At 38.2% G+C, this 22,558-nt stretch overlaps 1 protein-coding gene across 3 annotated transcripts in view; it reads right to left on the reverse strand.

The window, feature by feature from the left end:
* Window positions 1-22,558, reverse strand: part of PDSS2 (decaprenyl diphosphate synthase subunit 2) — a 122,140-nt gene that overhangs the window by 29,868 nt on the left and 69,714 nt on the right. For all 3 annotated transcript variants that reach the window (XM_075747828.1, XM_075747827.1, XM_075747826.1), the window contains one exon: window positions 14,902-15,100. In XM_075747828.1, coding sequence (XP_075603943.1) covers window positions 14,902-15,100 — 199 coding nt within the window. The remainder of the gene's footprint in view (window positions 1-14,901; window positions 15,101-22,558) is intronic.

Here is a 22,558-nt window from a genome sequence, read left to right on the forward strand (position 1 = left end):
AATGTCAAAGTGATAGTATGAACTTTTAACAATGCATCTGGCTCTGGATAACCAGACCTTTTCCTCTCTCGCCTGAAACTCTAGACTGAGCAGGACCCTGTTTTGGGGTTTCTTTTTTCCACCTCTCCTCTCTCTTTTTAGTGCAACTCTACTCTCAAAGGCAATTTTAACTGACTTAAAACAATCTTGGAGAAACAGTTGTGAACAATTGTACCTCTTCCTCTTATAGTTTATAGAACATCTTAAGAGAATTACACAGCCACTATTTAGAAGAATCCATATATTAAATACCATTAGGCCTTTAGTGACATAGTGAACACTATATGTTAGTGAGAATTTAGTGCTAATATTACTTTCCTTCTTTGAAAATATCTTTTTTTTTTTTTTTAATAATATTTTTCTAAGGTAAATGCAAGGCCATACAGATCACTACCAGGAATGAAACTCCAGTTTCAAGAGCACAGTGGGATGCTCGCATATGGCTCTGTTACTTCACCAACCCCTAATCCGATCTATGAAAAGCATCTGCTCCATAACATCAGTGGCCTGGGGTCCTGAGCGCTGGGGAAAGCAAGGAAAAAAGAGGAAACCAGGTAATTTTCCTCTGTATCTCAAACTGACATAAGGGAAGAAAAATTATTACAGATTCAGTAGTATTCATGCAGTCAATCACACACTGACTAGTTCTTATGCAGCACTTTTCATCAGAAAATTGGAAAGCAATCAACATTGACTGTAAAAACTTATTTCCTCCTATTTTATATAAGGGGAAAACAGTGTCAGGGAACTGATTTCCCCCAAAATCATGCAGCATCCCAGTGGAAGAGCAGAAAACAGTATCGCAGCTGTGTCTATTCTCATCCGTGCCTTTCTGCCTGACCAGTGCCCTGTTCCACTGCCGATGTTCCTGAGACACAAGTTTGAAGAGCAGGAAAGGTAGATGAAAAATCAGGTGCTCCCAACTGTTTTTGTTCTTTTCTCATTTGAAGGTTGAGCTCCACTTTAAACAAGTTCAAGGATGGGGAAAAGGAAGAAAGAACTGCCAGAATTAGTGCTTGAAAACAGCAGCGTCTCAAAAGAGACTGAAGGCAGCCTATTCATAATCTCTCTTCGCGCTACTTTTCCACTCCTCTACACATTTTTGAGAAGCCTGGTCCCTTTTACATACTTGAGATGAGCAGGACTAATGTTGTATTGAAAGAAAACAAACTTCCACTCTATTTTTCATTTTCCAGTCTGCATCGGCATCTTCCAAAGCATTGTGTTTTCTGCTTGCCCGGAGTGTCCACAGGGCTAGGAGCAGCCCAGGGGAAGACCAGCTCCTTGCCGGTGACAAATGAAATCTCATGCAAATAATTTCATGTCCTTTAAACACATGTTCTGCAACAGTTCTGCAAGGGTTTGTTTTGTGTTTTGTTTTTTTTTTCTCCTAAGGAGGTACTACTTCAACACCTTCTGTAGAGATGTAATCTCTTCCGCTTTTAAAAGGTCAACACAAAGGCCATCAATTTACAATGATCATTGGGAACAGATGGATCGTTAAAGCTAAAATCTCTCCTACTATTTAGGCAGGCTAAGCGTATAACATGATGTAAATTCTGGACACAAGCATGTGATGCCTGATTCCATAGCAAGATAGAGCTCATGCTCTGACCTCTCAGATTTATGCAAATATGAAATAGTCCAGAAGTCCGTGCTATGTTTCAATGTCATAAGAGCTCTGTAGGTTTGAAGATCAGAAGCTTGGTGAAACTTAATTTGCTTTTTTCCAGTAGAGTAACTTATTTGTTACAAAAATGGACAGCTTTAGCCCTTCAAGCTTCTTTAAATTTACTTTGACTCTAGTTTCCCAAACTCAGAATTTCTAACTATTGATTGAAGAAATAAAACAAAGCAGTGGTAATTTTCTTAGCGGTTCAGAAAATTAGGACGTTCAACCAACCACACATTGAATTTCTTCCCTCCTTTTCCTGAACTCAAATGAAATCATTCAGATAGTTCACTCAGGACCCATCTATAAGATATTGCAGAGTTCAAAATTCCCAAAGCACTCCACATACATGACGACACAGAATCGGGCCACGTGTTCACTGTCACAGGTATAGCGGCCCGGTTCTTGCCTGCAGTTGACTGCCCTGGGAAATCCATCTCTCTATAAAAAACAGCCATGTATTTTTAATTAAGTGAAACTTCAAAGCTAGAAGGACTGCAGGGAAATCATAGAATATAAAGCATTTTGGTACCACACTTTCTTCGAAGTTAGAAGATAGGATTCAGACTCCTTCAAGCACAGTAAAAAGAATGGATTCTGGGCCCCACTCATCCTTCACGAGATTTCTAAACACCCTGGATGAAAAGACGACATTGCTGCCATCAGTTTAGCAACTCGAGCACTTTGTTCGCTTTACTTGTCTTCGAAATATTTTGTTTAAGTTCACTGCAACATAACACTGCATATGTATTTTTTCCTGTTTCTCATTCTAGTTTAAAAAAAAAGGAATAAATTTGAGCTCCATTCAATGTGTGGTGGTTTTATTTTAAATTCAGCAGCTGAAATGGAATTGATTACACAGACCACTCTATTTCAGAGTAGTAATACAGTGTCTCTCCAGACTCTACCGGATATTTTCAAGGGGAACATCAGGGAAAGGATGAAGCTCTCGCAGGAAGACAGAAAACAGCACTAGGAAGAACACAGCAATGGATATATCTTTGTTCCTCATCCTTCCTGATTTCTATGACAAACTTCCTTAGCTTTGCCAAATTCCTTTCAAGAAGGACCACAAGTAATTCCTTCCTTTCTTAGTCTTTCTCTTTCCGTCTCTTTGAGCTGCTGGTGTTGAAACAATATCCTTTCCTCACACATCTGCTATGACAGACCCTACTCCTTGCTACTGATGTGTAGGCTTGAAAACGTAGCAAGACTTCTCCATATAAGTAAAGAAGAAAATCAGATAGTCAGGAAACATTAAATATACAGATAAAAGTTCCTTCAATGTGCATGTGACTTCCCTCCCCAAACAAGTGTTAATTTTTGGAAATATTTCCACACTTAAAAATTCCACAGAAAGTTCTTAAAATTAAATATTCTCCTGCATTTGACACAGAAACATTGCAACACTAGGAAACTAAAGACAAAACTCAGTAAACAGCTGAAATTGGATTTTGATTGTTCAATAATACCTGGGAAAAAAAAGGGAGCAAAAACTCTAAGGAGTTCCAAGAACACTGGAATTCAATTTTCTTTCCTGGTAATCTCCTCAAACATCATTAGTCATACACATAACTAAGTGTGCCAGCCCACAGGTATTTTTTTTAATGTAATGTTTATTTAATCCTATTGGATTTACTATTTGAAATTATCTTGAGCTTTACTATTTTTTGAAGCTGTCTCTCTTTTAGTTGAAACACACAGAAGGGACTTTCTCACAGTGATTTGCTTTCTAGCAAGTTTTAAATGCTCTTGGAAAACTCATTTATGGTTTTCTTTACTCTGTTAACGATGAATTAGTAGCAAAACACAAAGTGCAATGTAAACACATCATCCAAACCCACTACTTGATATAAAGGTACTTCCTAGACATAGAAAAATTGTTCAAAATAACCAGCAGCAGTCAATTTGAATATCATTAGTATTGTCAAATACCTACCTTAAGGTCAGTCTGCCTTAAGGATTTTCAACAGTGTTAAGTTACCCTTTTTACGCTGATGCAACACTATCCACAGAAGGGGTTTTCACTAGTATAAAGACTTTTAGGGCATAATTTAGTCATTTTCCTTAACAATAACATAACCAACAGAAGAAATATCGTTCTCCCTTCTCTACCTCCACATGGTACCTTACACAGTGTATAATATCTTTGCAGATCCTTGCACTGAAGCACTCACCCAACTGTTGATGAGTGACTCAGATTAGAGAAGTACATGATTGCTTCAGCTCGACCCTTTTGGATGGAGTAATTTCATTACATATCTTTCTTCTATATAAAACAGTGACCAAAGAAGGTATCGTGACTACAGGGTTCTGTAGCTATAAAACCCTCCTCATCAATAAATGATGCAGAAGGGCATGACTTTAAAACACTATTTCCAGTCGTGCTGGTGCAGACAACCATTAAACTGGGATATGTTCACAAATGAATTGCGGATTAAACTGAATAAAAAAAATCCGATCAACTCCAAGTTGACAGAAATTATACCTGCAAGTGGTATTAACTATTCTGCATAGACTGTATCTGAATAAACATGAATCAGAAGTAATATCATTTAGCATCTGACAGATGGAATCAACTAAACGAAGCTGCAGATGTTTGTTAAACTAGCAAATCAACAGCCCCGCATACCAGGAGTAGCGGCAATCAGATTCTAGACTCCAACTGAAATGCTGCTGAATTTCAAAACACTAATATTAACCACCATTTCCAGTCCATCCAAAGACTCAACCTTCTTGCTAGCCAACAGGATGTCAAATACCTCAGCATTTTGTTTAAAAATACAATTAACTCATCTACATAAGTGCTATAATTTTATGCACTACACTATATTATTGCACTGAAGCCACTCCAGATGTAAAGGCACTTTTACTAAACATTTGACCCTGGGAAGGTTCATTTTAAAGATGAGCTTTACTGCAGTGCAAAAAGAGGGGAGGATACATAATCTATCACCCTACTTACAAGACATATATTTTAACTTCTCCTAGTGGTACAACGTGTATAAACACCTGCTGGGAAGGAATGAAGAAGAAGGAGCCAAATTCTTCTGAGCCGTGCCCACTGACAGAATAAAGCAATGGCCACAAATTAAAACACGAAATTCCATCTGGACACATGAAAACACTTTACTGTGAGGGCAGTAAAACAATGGCACAGGTTGCCCAAAGGGGTCATGAAGTTTCCATCTGTGGGGATATTCAAAAGCCATCTGGACATGGTCCTGGGCAATTTGCTCTAGCTGGCCCTGCTTGGGCAGGGGGTTTGGACTAGAAGATCTCCAGAGGACCCTTCCAACCTCAACCATTCTGTGATACTAGCAGCTGGTGGAGGAGGACCACAGCTGATTTTGCATACTCACATCTGCAGCACCAGTAATAACAACTTTCCTCCTCATTGAAATAATAAAACCAAGGCTACAAAGCTGGTACCAAATACTCTCTTAGGGAAGGGTTAAGTTTACTGATTGTACTGGGAACAGATTTCCCTTCTACGAATAGTTAGTTCTTGGGAGACTAAGAAAGGCCGTCTAGACAAATTTTAGATTCTTGTCACTATTGATAACAGTTTTGAATTGCAACTGAATCACCAGAAAAATGTATTTTCACTTTTTAAAAGTGTATTCTCCATTGAAGCTGTACTCCAGGTGGACAGCTGACTATATTCTAACCACTGATCTCCAGTCCTTCTGCAACATTGTTTACTAACCGTCTTGTCATGATGGTCCACCCCTAGAATCAAATACATCCTAAAATGGATGTTAATATGTATTAAGTCCTTACTCAAAAGAAAAAAAAAAAAAAAAAAGGTTGTTTGAGATAATATTGTTAAGACAGTATTTCACCAGAAACAGATTTGATTGCTTTTTGTCCTACCATGTACTCTCAATATGAATCTTATTATGTTTAAGAAACAGACTTTAAATAAAGCCAAGAAAACAGAACTTGTGATTTTCCACTGCTTCAGCTATAAAAAGAATGAAGCTGGCATCACAAATATCGCTCATGGAGGACATCACCTCCTGCAACTTTACGAAAATCCATTTGCATTTTATCATTTGTATATGAGCTAAAGCTATTTAGCAATTAATTCCCCCCAGGATGATTATTTATGGCTGTAAAAGAAAGAGCTGTATCGAACATCTCTGCTTTAAGAAACCTGGACAGTGGCAATACCTATTCTAAGTAGCTGGTAAATGAAGCAGAACTGCTGGCTCTTGAGAGACCTTTCTCAGAGTGTGCATCTCATGCAGAATAAAACATCACATACCCACAAGTTTTCATTACTTACAATTTCTTGGAATAAATTTTGTTTTCTTTTGAATATCTATTTCTTACGTATTCTGGCAGAGATTAACATCTTGGATACAGTTTCTTGTTAACAGTTAAGGAAATAGCAAACATAGCCACATTTAAATGTTTGCCTCAAATCTTTGAAAGGCAGTTTGTTCTTTGAAAAGTGTGTGTGGGGGGTTGCCTTAAAAAAAAAAACAACCACCCACAAACCCCCCTTTCTTTCATAATTTGGTCTTAACATTCAATGAAATTTATTTTTTATATATATATATACACACACACACACAATATGCATGCATATATATATCAGAGCCTGCAAATATTTTTGACTCCTAAACCATTTGTCTTCACCACCAGACAGCTGCCAATTCGGTGTCATACATTAAGGTAGCAAACAACAGAGGGACAGACTGCTAACCCCAACTATCCAGAACACATTTCTCAGGTATAACGATTATCCATGAGATCTTGGATGACCGCTGACTTTCCTCAACAAAATCAGCTTTTTCTTCAGTTTCTTCAAATTAGGTTTCACTTTCTTCTTCATTGATGCTCAAGAGTCATCTCTGAAAAGACCTCGTTCTCTCATGTATAGATAGCATATTAGTATTTTCCAGACCATTCTGTTAATTAGAATGAGGCATACAGTAGTTCTATCAGATACAGAACTACTTAACCAGGTGTCAGAAGTAGCTGTGTGGTTTACCTCTGAGAAGAGCAATATTCATCTGGAATAATGACAGGTATTTGGTTCAGGAACTTAAGCAGTAAACATTGACTTTGGTCTGCTGGGCAGAGCAGAGAAGCAGAAGGACATGTCCAATTGCTACTAAGAGGAAGGCAAATTCAGATGCAAGTTAAGGAAATTGTGAGACAATTCAGAGGCAAGAACACTGAACGGACTTTGTGCAAACCAGTAGGAAAATCTTTAGTAGTCTACTGAAAATTTGTCAGAACTGAGTGGATAACTTTTTCCTCAGACTGTTACTTGCTCAGTCAACGCAGCACTGAGATAGAAACTCCAACACTCACAATTCTGTTCTTGATAGCTCCATGCCTCGCTGCTTTCAAGATATTCTTGCAGTATATTTTTGGGAAACAGCTTCAATCTTAGACTTGATGATTCACAATGATACTTGACTTGATAGCAGTCTCAATCTTAGTCCATCCATGTTCTGCAGCAGCCAGTCTGATCCAAGGCACTGGTTGTAAGTCATACGTGTCCGTAAGAGAAGCAGCAGAAATCACTCTTTTTTCTTTTTTTAAAACTATTTTTTTCACGCAGAAGTGGGAGGACAGAAAATAGATGGAAATCTAAACATAAAATTTTCCAGCAGTGCCATGGCCAAAAACCACAGAAAAATAAACTCTTTCAATACAGACCTATACTAACCCCAGTGAAGTCTAGCTTTGGGAAAGCTTAATGTAAGCATTAGCTTTAGAAACCAGAACAGGTGTAAAAAGCCACTAAGGAAAAGGACAGACCTGCTTGAGGAACGCACTGATTAGGAATCAAAACAAAGTTAAGCACTTGTAATCTCAAAACCGACATTCAAATTCAATGCAACAGATTGCAGATCAAAGAGGAGACTGTTTCTAACCTATTACCACAATTACAGATTAAGTCTAATTTTTAGAATTTCAATTAAATTAATAAATTAATGAGCTGCGTCACCTAATCCTCTAATTTAACTTCTCCAACAGATTACTTTTTCAAATATATAACCACAGTCATTAAGGTAATGAAATTTTACAAATATTTAATTATATTACCAGTTATAGATAGCAAACGTGAAATAGAATTTAAAAAATATCTGTAAAAGATTCAGAAAACTGAATGGTTCATGTGCTCAGGAGTTATTTTAGGGGATATACATTTACTTCTTGAAAACAAAGGCAATCGATGCATTTGCTAAGGAACTGTTCCACTGACGCAAGTGCAGAAAGGGGCAATGGGAAGCACACAATGCCGTAATTACGAGATTCACTAGCATCTTCCTACAATTTGATCATCATCACCACAAGAACTGTTACCTCTAATGACAGCAGAAATGCTAGACAAAAGTTTTAAGGCAGTAGTGTGGGGAAAATTTAATTACCAAGTACTGATTCCAATAGATTTTTATCTTCTATCTCTAACATACAGGATTTTTCCCCCTAATGCTTAAATACTTTCGTCAACTACTATAAAGAGTGCCTTTTTGCTACCAAAGAAACTTCACATGACCGTCAACAAAATTTTAGTAAAGAAAACTTCTTATTAAAAATCCAGTCTTTGAGAACATTGGGCAGAAAAACCCCTGATATGTGTCATTAATGGACAAAGTTTGTTTGAATTACAATCTCTTATGTTTTACTTTAATGTAAATGAAAACCAAATTTACCTCTCATAAGTGGATGCAAATTAGTAAATTTTGGTGCACCCTAAAAATAATTATTAAAACAAATAAGTTTTATTAATAATTGATTCATAATTATGTATAGTCATAACGATGTACTACTTAGTACTGAAAGTGTGTTTGGAGTCTCCAATAAAATCTACACTAAGTTGTATGCAAATATTGAGTAGGTATCTCAATATTTTAAGATACATAACTGCTCATTTAGGGTTGCCCAAAGAAGAGTTTTATTCTGTAATAATGCAATCATGATGGCCATGTTGTCTTATGTCATCTCATATTAGGTTAAAGGTTCAAAAATCATTACAATTCTTTCTTGGTTTTCTTCTCCCCCATTTCCCAGATAAAATAGTGTTCCTTGAGTGTACTTTTCCATAAATCAGTTCAGAGCTCTTTAAACTTATCTATATTTTTCATTAGCGTCTGGTTTTGAGATACGCCACCGTGGCACTCTAAAGTACTAAATTAGAATAAAAATACTCAGCAATATAGATACTATCCTATTTCCTATCTAGTCCAGTACATCACCATCAAACGGTACCTCGGGGAAGGTACAGCAAGACAGACATGGTAACGTACTTCCAAAAAGCTCTTTATCCTGCTCTCTAGAAAAAAAATTGAAGGTTGTTTTTCTTAATTTTTTCTCTGAAAAATTCAACTTCACCCTCAAACTTCATAACCTGGGTCTCTTAATCCAATCCGACCTCTGCTTCTTAATCAAATTCATTCCTCAGCATCACCTAAGTGCTCTGTGAGCTGATCATTTTAAAGGTACTCACCTCCAACAGCAGCTTGTATCAGGGAAGAAAAAGGAAGTAAGTGAGCAAAGGAGAAGAGTTAAGAATAATTAAAAATATAGACATGATTTGAAAATGGTTTCATCATAAGCTTCAGTTTTCTATACTAACAATGTAACTGGGAGCAAACATGTTACTTCTGGTTCTCACCTCTTCTCCATGATTTTTTTTTATCCTGCCTTCTTTGCTCAATACAGCTACTGAATCTCAGAAGGAAAATTCAGATTAAGGGTCTTTATTTATTTTAAGTAAAATACAAATATACTTAGAGGGTATTTATGGTTAAGATTTTCCTCCAGAGGAAACAATGAAGAATAGCGCTTTCCAAATAACTTTCATTGCTCTGAAAATAACTCATCTCACCACTACATTTACCAAGAAGCACCTTCTAGTCACCTCAAACAAAATGAAAAGCCTGATCTGAGGGACAGTAATTTGGACCTATTACAAGTCAGTGGCTGCTAATGGCTGCCTTCACATAAGCAACAAGACATTTCTTTTTAAAAAGGATATCTGTTAAGGGATTGCTGATGGCATGCACTCTTCAGTGCTTTAGAACAAGTTTTCAGTTTTGAAGAGAGGACCAGAAGACTGCCACTGATCCTAAGAATCATTTCTTTAGCCAATCCACGATTTTTCACTGTTTTAATACTTAAAATATTTTTTGAAAATTTTATGTTCTTGTCTTGACATCATTCAGGAAAAGGAAAAGCCTGATACAAAAGTACTACCTTTCTTAAATGACATTTCAAAATTCTAATTGTAGAGTCCAGCTGACTCGTTTGTCAATTCTTAAAAATGTCAATTCACATCAAAAGGGCAACTCTGGCATAATTCCAGAAAGGGGATACTCTCCATATCCTTCACTGATCAGCAAGGAACCAAGTTGCTCAAATTCAAAACTGAGCCTTCTCCATAGGACCACAACTGATGCTACAGAAGTAGAAACCATAGTTCAAGATGAGCAGTTCCTCTATGTACAGCGTACATTCAGATTGTTGTCATAGGAAGACTTACACAAATAACTTGTTGATGTTTATGCAAACACAAGGCCTATTTTGTAAACAACACATTTATGCCTTTAGGAACACATAAACTTAACATAAGGAAATGCATCCACTATATAAGTACTACATCTGTGCTACGGTTTATTTATAAACAAATAATGCTTAATAAAACAATGCTCTATAATGTGGTCTTCTGGCAGAGCTCTGCATTGACAGACAAGATTCCTAAATTCAATTCCAAGCTTGCAGGCTGTCGATTTTGAAGTGCTTCTGTGAACAGTTTAATCATTCCAACAAGAGTTCACTGAATTACAGCGGGAAAGATAGAGTCATTCTTAAGATTTCAGTAAGAACTACGGAAAACAGTACTGTTACATGCCTTTCAGGTTTTTGGGCTAGGCTTTTTTATTATTATTATTTTGAGGGTGTGTTGTGTTTATTTCTTGTTTTGGACATGTTGAGTTTTGGTGGTTTGGTTTCGGTTGGTTTGTTTGTGTGGGGTTTTGTTTTTTTTTAAATACAAAGGGATGCCTTCCTATCAGTTTACGGAATTGCAAGCCATGCATTTACAGATTATTTTATCATTTTCTTTAGTCATCAGCACATTACAGTAGGCATTGCACTAAAATGCATCATTTCATCCTTCTAAAGTTTTATGTATCACTGTCTTTGGAGAGTGGGAGGATCAAAACTGGTCATAATTACATCTGTTATGCACCCTCTCCATAGTTTCATAAGATAACTGATGATTCAGATGCTTTAGGAAGCTCCAGCTTTAATGCTGCAACAGGTTTCTACCAACTTATCTGTGATTTACCCTGAAAAAGCACATTATTTGATTATATCATGGTCAATATTCACACATCACTTGTGTTAAAATGTCCATATCATGTATCTGGCTGACAGGTGACAAAAATGCCAATTAACACTTGTTACTTTTGCTATGTTTGCATCTGAATGCCATCTTAAAAATATTACAAGAAGTGAAGGTTATTTAAGCAGAAATCAAAGACAAAACCAACACTTTTTGCTACCAGTCAAAGAAGCACTTTCATCCAACAAAACTTGCTGTTTGCAGTTTCATCCCCACATCTTGGCTAGACAAAGTGAAACAATAAACGTTAAAGATATATTACCTTCAGATGGCAACAAAGAACCAACCCTTAAACATATCCTTTTATGCTTAATAATTTATTCACTTATTTATTTAAAACTGTATATGGTCACACACCCCACAAGATAGTTGGGGGGGTACCTTATTTTGTTAGGCAAACATCATTTACTTTTCCATCTCTCCCACATCTACATGTTCACGATGACTTTTACAAATATCTTATCACAATCCTACTATCAAAAGCCTGCAACCTCAACATGAGGAAACCTATCAAACCACCCCATCATCCCATATAAACACACCCCAGTCTGATAAATCAGGACATTACCAGCCATTACTGTGTTGTTATTGAAGTAACAAAAACCAGCCACGCCCTTCCTTGTCAAAGGCTTACCATTCCTAAACCCACTGCTGAATATACCAACTACTAAAAGATCCCGAGCCAATTCCTCTTCGGGCTCAATTATGAGGATAAGCAATGTCCAGTCTACTACAGTATGGAGTTCTGAAGTAGGGTTACATCCATATTCTCTTCAATCAACAACATAAATTATTACCACAATCACCAGGCCAAGAAAAGCTTTCTATCCAAAATACAAAGTAGACAAAAAAAAAAAAAAAGGATAGTTTATGTAAGGTGATCAAAAAGTTAACATGAATGTACAAAAGAATTGTAAATACATGTGATCTGATCAATCTAATGCTTTGTAGCTGTAAAAGTTTTTTGAAGAAATTACTGTTCACTTTAAACAGTATTTATTATCTGAATAAATGGAGAACTTTGTCACGATTACAAAAATGTAGCATGCAGTTTCATCTGCCCTTCAGTACTTTATTTTAAGCTTCAGTCATTACCAACTTTGTAATCACAATTAAAGTCTCATAATTGCACAAAATAGAAAATGAGAATGCTTTCTTCTGAATTATGTGTGTTCAAAGACCAAAATTTTAGATGACTTTATAATACCAGAACAGCAGAATTTATCTTACAGGAAGCTTCCTAACTGACTTTTCAAGAAATCTTGAGTCTTTGTACCTCAGATATTAAAAAAAACCCAAACAAACCAAAAACAACAAACCAACCCAAAACATCCCCAAATTCTTCTTTTGCATAACTTTAGCAAACATATGAGCAGTATGAGCACCAGTTTAAAAGAAACCCCCCAAAACACAAACCCTGAGCCTTGAATCTTGTTAACATCATTACAGTTATATTCTACAACAGCAGCAAGAAGAGGAAAATTACTATGAATTAACAACAACAATTCCTATATTTTATGTTATTTAAAAATCAAAGTGTTACCTAAGGCAATTACCTTGCAGCCTTTTAATATCTACAGGGAAAAGCCTAAGGGAAAATAATTGACTTTGCTAATTTTACCCTTGGCAATTATAAAATAGCTCTGCATTTCATTACGACTACAGAATTTCACATCTAATTGTCAGCCCCGAGAGAAGCACAGAGATAAATGCATCATACACAAGCTTAGACAAGAGTTTAACAGCACAATAAAATTATCTCAGTGGCAGAGGTTTCAGTTGATGTTAAAAACCCCTTTCGCTTAAATTCTAGTCTATTCAACAGCTATGCATGTCTACAGAGGTTATAGCCTTCCGTGGTCAGTACCACGTACAATACAATGCTACTCATTTCATTAGCCAATTTGCTGAGCTACCAAATAAATGCCAGCAAAAATGCGGTACTGTGATTTTTTTTTTTACTTTGTACATCAAAGAAAACAAAACATTATGAAGAAAAAAGTCACAGTTATTTCACACTGCTGAAAAACAGATGCCAGATTTGAAAATTCATCATTTACAAAAGAATAAATACAGTATGTTTAAATCATTGCACCTGTCAAGAGATTTCTATAGCTTGTACTTCAATTTTTCTAACTTCACTAGTAGGGTTAGACGTATGAAAAAGAATAATTTACTAAGTCAATCAGCTTCCATAATGGCATCCCACTTATCGTATGTAGAAGCTATGAAAGTATTTAGATGTCAGAAAAATGAAAAAAAAAAGTGCTAAAATGTTTTGGCAGAATTTTCCGACATGCAGTATAATGATTGCTTTAAAAAAAAAAAAAAAAAGTATTTCTTTGCACTTGTGCTTCATTTCACTGTAGGCTTGTTTCCTGGCAAGTCTTCAGGGATTATACATTGCTGCTGCAATACTTAATGAGGTACTAAATGCAAAGTAATAGGTGCTACTTTTATAAAAGTTTCCTCTTATGTTGAAACAAGAAAAATGATGTAGGGTTAAAATCCTTGGTCTGTCATGAGAATCTTACTAAGTACTAAAAAAAATAAAATGAATAAAATCAACTATACCCCATTTTGCTTATGATGACTAAAATTTTGTACTATTTAGAACTTTTTTTAATAGTTACTACCAGTTATCACTGTAATGGCTTAACCCCCTATTCTAGCAGATTGACATCTGATTTTCTGTCTCTTCTCCTGAATCTCAGCTCTATGTTACAAAATGACACCACTTTTGAGAGAAACTGTCACACTCATGATCAAAGCAGCACAGAAATACTCAGCTACCATCAAGAGGAGATTTAGCATGAGAATCTAAAAACAATAGACTCAAGCTCAGGATTAAAACTATGTTGTTTATTGACAACTGCACACACAACAAACATTTATTTTACAGCAACCTTCAGACCTATAAAAGTAGCCCTGCAATGAAGAATTGTTTTCTGTTTCCACTGGAACAGCACATTAAGCTCTCCAGCCACACATGCTGTTAGGTATTACATTAGACTGGCACAGGGATGCCCAGGAACCTCTCTCCACCACGGGAGGTTTTAAGAACAAGCTAGTCAAACACACGTCAAAAATTATTTGGTGTAGCTGATCCTGTCTGGGGAAAAGAAGAATCGACTAGAGAGAAGATCTCTTAAGGTCTCCATCAGTCTTTTTCTAAGATCATACACATATACAATTCGTTTATCATGAAAAACATTTCCTTGTAAAGTTTCAAACAGTTTGGCTGAGCAGCTGGATGGCGGCTGCCCTTTAGAAGTCAGTACATCCACGTTAATAGGGCAATCCAATACTCGAGGGCATGCAAATGCCTAACAAAATAATTTCATTAAGAGTAAAAAGTCACCTGAGTGCTGTGTAGACAAAGAAATGAAGCCTTTTCCCCCAAGAATTCCCTCAGACAGACAAACCTTTCACAAAGCACAAGGTAAAACAAAACAACAAACCAAACGTATCTTCAGCTGGCAGTCTGCCAGAGGTGTTATGCTCCAACATGTCATGAGGATGCCACTGCATATATGTTAAATTCACCAAATTAACCACTCATCCCTTACTACCTATGGCTACACTGCTACAGAATGTATACTAAAGGCCTCAGCACAGTAATTCTATAGGACAGTGGTAAACATGTTCACAGCAGCCTGTCAATCCATCTATAGCTGCAATCTAAGTGCGCTGATTTTTAAAGGATGCTCCATATATACGTACATATCATACCTGCTGATTTTTTAAAGGACCTCTCTTTCAGAAGACTCACTAATAGTTACTTGCTCTGGCAGTAGAAGATTTTTTTTCTTTTTACCTTGGTATTCTGCAACTGTGCAAGGCTTGTGCAAGCATTTGCTAGAAGAAAATCTCCACTCAAAACAGCCATTTTATTTCCAAACTGCATATCCTTCAGTGGGCCATCACACGACTTGAGCTCACCAATATTTACTATGCCACGATGCACCAGAAAGGCAGTATGGATCAGTTCCGTAATCTCGGCCAGACTTCGCTGACTGAAAGCAAAGAAAAAGTACAATTATTTTTGATGCCATGAATAAAAATATAGATTATTAGGGGAAAAACAAAACAACACAGGTCATGCTATGTACTAAACAGATATTTTATGAATTATTGTGTAGCTCTTCTATTTACTTCTAGAAGGCACAACCAGGAAGTGTTAAGCAGAGAGAAGTATCTCGTCAGGCCCCTAAAGTACTTCCAGGTAAGCTGCGGGTACCACAGGTTCCATTTAGAGAAATGCTGTCCTTTGTTTGAATTCCTTTTTTTTTTTTTTGGGGGGGGGGGGGGGAGGGGGGGGGGCTAAATAATCAATACAGTCCTCATGGTGCTTTCTTTTTTTGTTTTGTCTTCTAGAAGCTTGAGGGACACTGACATGAAGAAAATGCCAAGGAGAAAGTACTGATGGGAAGGAACAAAGGACGTATCAGCAGGGGAGTTGCAAGCAAGCTGATCTGAACACCATAAGAATGCTGCAGTCAATGACTGCTCAAATTAGAGTTAAATTAATAACAGGATACCTTGCAGTTCAGTAACACCAAGGGGGGGGGGCAGAAAGGGGAGAGGAGAAACTGCTGAACATTTTAAAACTGCGCACTAATGATATTTCACTGGTTGTTTTACTCAGAAGCAGCAAAGGTCCAGCAAAGGGGCAGTCCCAATTTCATTTGGATAGGTTTACAAATCAGTTCTTATTCCAACATACAGTGTGCTACATTCTGAATTTAGGGGTTTCACATCCCTGTGAGAGGCTTGCCACAGAGGTGTTATTTCTATTTATTTTCATTTTTTGGAAAAGGCATGGAAAGAGTCATGTAGCACAGTCCCCTCCTCCCGCAATTCAACCCCGCAGCCCCCGATAGTTAGTGACTGTCACTCCAAGGAGCCCAGAGATGTCACCTTAGCTTGGAACTACAACAAGGCGATGAACAGAGATGATAACTGAGCGGGGACAAGGGGAAGGGGGGAAAGAGCAACACACTGGAGCATCCTCTCAATGCTGCAACCCTAGCTACACACAGCCCCACCCCCCCGCTTATGAAATCTTCAGCACATTCACATCTTTTCTGACTCAAGTAGTTCCCTTTATGTCATGGAGACTTCACATATGAGCAAAACCACAATGCATGTCCTCAGCTAAACAGATAACTAAAAGGCCTTAAAGTTCAAATGAAATTGCAACCTAGTACAAAGGCATGTTATGCTCCCTGTGCTTATTCAAAGTGGCCAAACACCAATTCATTGAGAAACTAGACCGCTTCATACATTCACATCACATATCCTTGCTGATACATGCTCAGGTTAGATTCTGCTTCAGTACCGGCACAGTACTGAGCAAATTAATACTGTTTCCTCTGGACAATGCAGATGTGTTGCTCCCATCCCAAACAATATTAATCTAAAATAACCTTCTGCCCCAAATATCTCTGACCCGCAAAGAGCCCCAGCAACAACTGTTTCAGGCCAGTGACCCTTGCCAATTAGCAAGCGAGAAGAGGTAGTAGAGCCACACAGCCTGGGCAGGCATGCAGAAGGTAGATGAGCTGGTGGGAGAGGATAAACAGAGGTTCCCAATGTATTTTGTCACACACAAAAATCCTAAAGTGTTTTAAAAGCTGCCTTTAAAATTCACAATTTTTGCTCCACACAGAGAAAAAAAATCTGAAAACAAACCAGCTAGCCATTCTCCACGTAGACAACAAAACTGAAGGCTGATGCAGTTTTTCAGAGAGGCAAGGGAGAAACAAGCACAACCTGCAGTATTGTAATCACGTTTGGCTTGGCTCTAACAAAGGGTTAATAAAATTTCAAGCTTGGAGAAAAAGACTAACAAGACATCCCGATGCTCCTGCTGTCATTGTCAGGGCAGCCCTTGGAGGAAATGTCCATATCAATTCGGTTTATCAGATGGACAGCTGATCAACATTAAACAGACTTGCTCTGGGCAGATTGAGCCGAGCTACCTGTTATGAATAGCAATGAGAGCCCTCTGCTCCCTGCTGCCGAGCTCTGCCATTTCCGACTGCCGTAGATCCCAGGACATATGGGGATCCCTAGTGACGAGCACATAAAGCTGCAGCTAACTCAAGCGGCGGCTCATTTCCCCCAGCTGAAAGCAGACATTAATATCCTGAGGAGATCAGGCCCGCCTCTGTGACCCCCAACTACTGAAGCAAAACAATGACTGTCCTATTTCTTCATTTAATAAGCTTTTAATGAAGGAAATCAAAATCTCCTCTTTGACTTCAGCATCGCTCTTCATGAAAAGGTTACACAAATACATCAGTGTCATGCTTTCCAAATGCTTGGGATCTGGATGTTTTCATTTCTTTTTCTGTAATCCATTTGTTCTCCAAACGGTATTCATATTATGTGTGCTAACAAGAACCATATTAGGCAGATAATCTGCACCCAGTTCTGATCTTCTACACTGCTCTTCCACCCTCTCTCTCTAGCAAACTAAAAATATAAGAACAAAAGCTATTGCAGAAATCCCAGGCAATAGATTTCTTAATTTTTTTTTGTGATAACCCCCCAGGCACAACAAAGAAGTCCACAGTGCTGCTACGGATACAGGAGGGTTTCTTGACGCAACTCTGTAAAGCATCCAACAAAAAACTCCCCACTGTTATTAAGTTGCAATTAAATGGCTAAAGCAATACTATATACAGCTTTCTCAATCTGAAGCACAATTCAATGATTAAATAATTTTGTATTTGAAAGCAGCTAATCCCAAAATGCAAAAAAAATTAATGTTTATGCAATGCTGGACTTACAACAACATACAACAGAGTACAAAAGTAGAAATAACAGGGCAACAGGATTACTAACTCCTACTGCTTCCATCCTGTTCCAGCTCCAGAGCCCGTGTTCACACAACAAAGAAGTGGTTGCCACAAGAATTACTTACATAGCAAGGTAGTACTGAGGAAATAATCAATATTTTAAAATTTGTATTTAAAATACACAAAGTCTCTAAATGGAAGCAGGCTAAGAATAAGGAATGCTTTTTCACAAAATGCCAAAAGTACTTCCATCTATCTTTCATGGCCTTTGCCACTGAAGGAAGAACTCCCCACAAACCATCACCAACTTCCCTGGAGACTCCACTTACATCATGTTTCAAGAGATGATACTGTTTTGAGCTCCACACAATCTCTTAATCTCCTTTTCTTTCTCCCCTTCCAAAAATCAACCCCCATGCAGTAATGTTGTTCTAAGAAGGGTGGTACAGAGGCTTGGACAGTACCTGGGAGACCTTACAAAGAAGTTTTGGTGGGTCACAGTCAAATAGGCACAAGTTCCGCTGTTAGATGCATTATACGAGTTAATTATACGAGTTAATTGTGAAACATCATCATCATCCCCCCCGCCTTCAACTAAGAGAATACCAGAATGGTTGAGGTTAGCAGGGACCTCTGGAGCCCATCTGGTCCAACCCTGGTGCTCAAGCAGGGCCACCTTGAGAGAGTTGCCCAGGACCATGTCCAGGTGGTTTTTTAGTATCTCCAAGGATGGAGACCCCACAACCTCTGTTTCTGTAAACAGGACAACAGGATTACCCTTTCAAGTCAACTACTATCTATCACCTCAGTGAATACTTCCACTCCCCTTCCAGTCTTTGTTAGGATCCTCCAACTTGTTCTTAGCTCTCTTCTTTTTTGGCCCTACTCTTTACTTCATGAAAATCTTAATTCACAGACTTTTCCTGCCTGTGGTATGTAAAAGGGAGCAGCATGTAAATTGCTTCTTGGTTTTCTGGTCTTGACTCCTTGTTCCTCTGCTTTTAATACCAGTGTAACAAACCTAAATCTGTAAAATGCTAGCTACAAAGTATCCCTTAGGTTACCAGCTCCTCAAGCTGCAAATGTCATCTTGGAAAGTACAAAGGAAACACTAACTTCACAAGTAATTAAAAAAAAACTCTTCAGCAAGGTCAACTGGAGCTATATTGACTGTAGGACTGCAAAACACCAGCTTGCAGGAAAGTATTAGAAAAACGCAAAATTAAGTTCTACAGACAATTAGATCCTGCAACAAGAAAAACAAGTGCAATTTCTATTCTTTCTCTTTGCTCCTCTCCCCCAATGAGGTCACGCAGATCACCAACATTCAAGTATGTTTTAGTGAACTTTGATAAACTGCTGAGCAGACTTCAAGAAATCTTTTATATCTGCCCTTATAAACTAATGCAGTAGCTGCAATATCCTGCTGCTGCCAACGACAAAGGTATACAGGTTTTGTAGAAACCCCACGCTTATACAGACACCACATCTACAGAAAAGAAAAAAAGAACTAATGGAGAAACTTTGTAAATATGTTTCTATCTTTATATCTCTCTATAATCTATTTAGATTAGATATTAGGAACAATTTCTTCACCAAAAGAGTTGTTGAGCATTGGAACAAGCTGCCTAGGTAAGTGGTTGAGTCACCATCGTTGGAGGTATTTGAAAGACCGCATAGATGTGGTGCTTAGGGACATGGGTTAGTTGTGGACTTGGCAGTGCTAGGTTATCGGCTGGACTTGATCTTAAAGGTCTTTTCCAACCAAAATGATATTACGATTGTATCTCAAAAAACACATTACACAATTTTATTTTGGATTAAAATTTCCTATTTGTATGCTTGGGAGTCTGCCTCATCACAGTACCACCATTACTAATGGTCTTATTACAGAGATGAACATCTCATGCAGATCTCAACATAAATTTTAAAGCCTACACAAAACTATATGAAATGGCAAGGGGGATTGGCAAAATATGGAAACAAAATAAGTTCTGACAGCAAATTTCCTATGCAACCTTTTAAAATTAATTTTGCAGTGTTCCTTCCTGTCATCCTGAATACCCACTTTGTTGTTTGTATTATCTTTAAAGGCTTGCAGCTAGGAAACATTAGCCAGTACAATCTATTTAAGAGTTCTTATAAGTGACCTCAGTCCCTAATTTCAAGTCCTACTCTAAAAAGAAATAATAGCATTTTGCAAAACATATGATAAAATAGAAACATTAAATATCTCAATTGTATTGCTGTGAACAAAAGAGTTCTTCAGCTTAAATACTCCTCTGCAATATTTGCGATGGAAAGTCAAGCTCTCAGTAACAGCAAGAAAACCTGAGTCAGTTTACCTTTCATTATCAGCTAACTGTCAGAAATACGCTGGCCCTCTCAAAGGACGATAGTTTATGCAAAGAAACATTTATAATTGAAAATGTTAATAGCAGGCATAACATTTCACAGAAACAGACCAAAGACTTAGATTAGCCACTAAAATCCATAGCCTAAAATTTTCAGCAATGAAAGCAACTGCAATGAACAAAGACAATGAAATCAATACATCAAAAATTCTTTAGCAACCCTTAGCATCAAACCTTCGAATTCAAGTGACTAACAGTATACACCCAAGATTTGAACATTTTCTCTGTGATTGTCAACCCAATAACCTCCCTTCAAAACAAAGGATTAATTTGGATGAATAGCCTTACATTCAGGATTTAAAAAAACCCAAAACCCAAAAACAAACAACAAAGCAGCCACCCAACCCCCCATTAAAAATACCAGCATTTAATCCAGTTTAGTGACAACTATAATAATCTGTAGATACCTATGATCTGAAAAATGTAATAGTTCTTTAGGGGGAAAATTACATATGAAAAAGCATTAACCAAAGAATTAAAGTAATAATCTTAAGCACAGACAATGTATTTGGGCAGAACTTGGTATTTGATTTTACTTTTTTTGTGTGTGTGTGACTAATAAACAGAAATAAAAACTTGTAAAGACAAGAAGGTGCATACACTAAATTCAAATTCAATCAGTATGCTCTGGTCACTGTGCTGCACCAAGACAACCCACTTAGTTACACAGCAAGAAATGGCTGCGATTTTTACAGTTGTTTTTTCCATTCACTTGTCAAAGTCAATGCCATGGTTAAGAAAACCATGACTAAAGGAACAATGTGTAGTGTGTAACAAATAGCATCATGGTGATGGAAAGTCTCATTCTCATCTTCTGTGTACAGTCTCTTTTACAAGACATTAAAGGGGGGTGGTGGTGTTTAAACCAGTCAACATGCACGGCAGGTGCTGCGGTTTCACTAACAGAAAAAGTGTTCAGGACAGAACATTCTCTGTAGTCAGAGAACGTAGGGATGCAACAAGGAAGGCTAAGGCCTACTTGGAATTAACTCTGGCAAGAAATGTCAAGGGCAACAAGAAAGGCTTTTTCAAATACATCAGCAGCAAAAGGAAGACTAGGGAAAATGCGGGTCCGCTGCTGAATGAGGTGGGTGCCTTGGTGACGGAAGATACAGAGAAGGCGGAGTTACTGACTGCCTTCTTTGCTTAAGTCTTTATGCTCAGACCAGCCTTCGGGAATCCCAGACCCTGGAGGTAGGAAAGAGAGTGTTGCAAAAGGAAGACCTTCCCTTGGTCGAGGAGGATTGGGTTAGAGAACATCTAGGCAAGCTCAATATCCACAAATCAATGGGCGCTCATGGGACGCACTCACGAATGCTCAGGGAGCTGACAGATGCTATTGCTAGGCTGCTCTCAATCATCTTTGAAAGGTCATGGAGAACAGAAGAGGTGGCTGAGGACTGGAGGAAAGCCAATGTCACTCAATGTCATCAGGAGGAGGAGGACCCAGGAAACTACAGGCCAGTCAGCCTCACCTCCATCCCTGGAAATGTGATGGAATAGCTTTTTCTGAGGGTCATCAATAAGCATGTGGAAGAGAAGGTGGTTATCAGGAGTGGTCAGCATGGATTCACCAGGGGGAAATCATGCCTGACCAATCTGATAGCCTTCTACGTAGCATGACTGGCTGGGTCAGCAGCCATGCTCTCCCATGAAGGGAGAGCAGTGGATGTTGTCTACCTTGACTTCAGTAAGGCTTTTGACATCATCTCTCATAACATCCTCATAAGCAAGCTTAGGAAGTGTGGGTTGGATGAGTGGACAGTGAGGCGGGTTGAGAACTGGCTGAATGGCAGGGCTCAGAGGGCTGTGATAAGCAGTGCGGAGTCTAGTTGGAGGCCTGTAGCCAGCAGTGTGCCCCAGGGGTCGGTGCTGGATCTGGTCTTATTCAACATATTCATCGATGACCTGGATGAGGGGACAGAGCATACCCTCAGCAAATTTGCTGATGATACTAAACTGGAAGGAATGGCCGACACACCAGAAGGCTGCGCTGCCATTCAGTGAGATCTGGACAGGCTAGAGAGTTGGGTGGAGAGGAACCATATAAAATTCAATAAGGGCAAGTGTAGGGTCCTGCACCTAGGGAGGAATAACCCCAAGCACCAGTACAGGTTAGGAGTTGACCTGCTGGGAAGCAGCTCTGCAGAGGAGGACCTGGGAGTCCTGGTGAACAACAAGCTCTCCATGAGCCAACAGTGTGCCCTCATAGCCAAGAAGGCCAATGATATCCTGGGGTGCATTAAGAAGAGTG

Source organism: Balearica regulorum, chromosome 3 (genome assembly GCF_011004875.1).
Source record: "Balearica regulorum gibbericeps isolate bBalReg1 chromosome 3, bBalReg1.pri, whole genome shotgun sequence".
NCBI lineage: Eukaryota > Metazoa > Chordata > Aves > Gruiformes > Gruidae > Balearica > Balearica regulorum.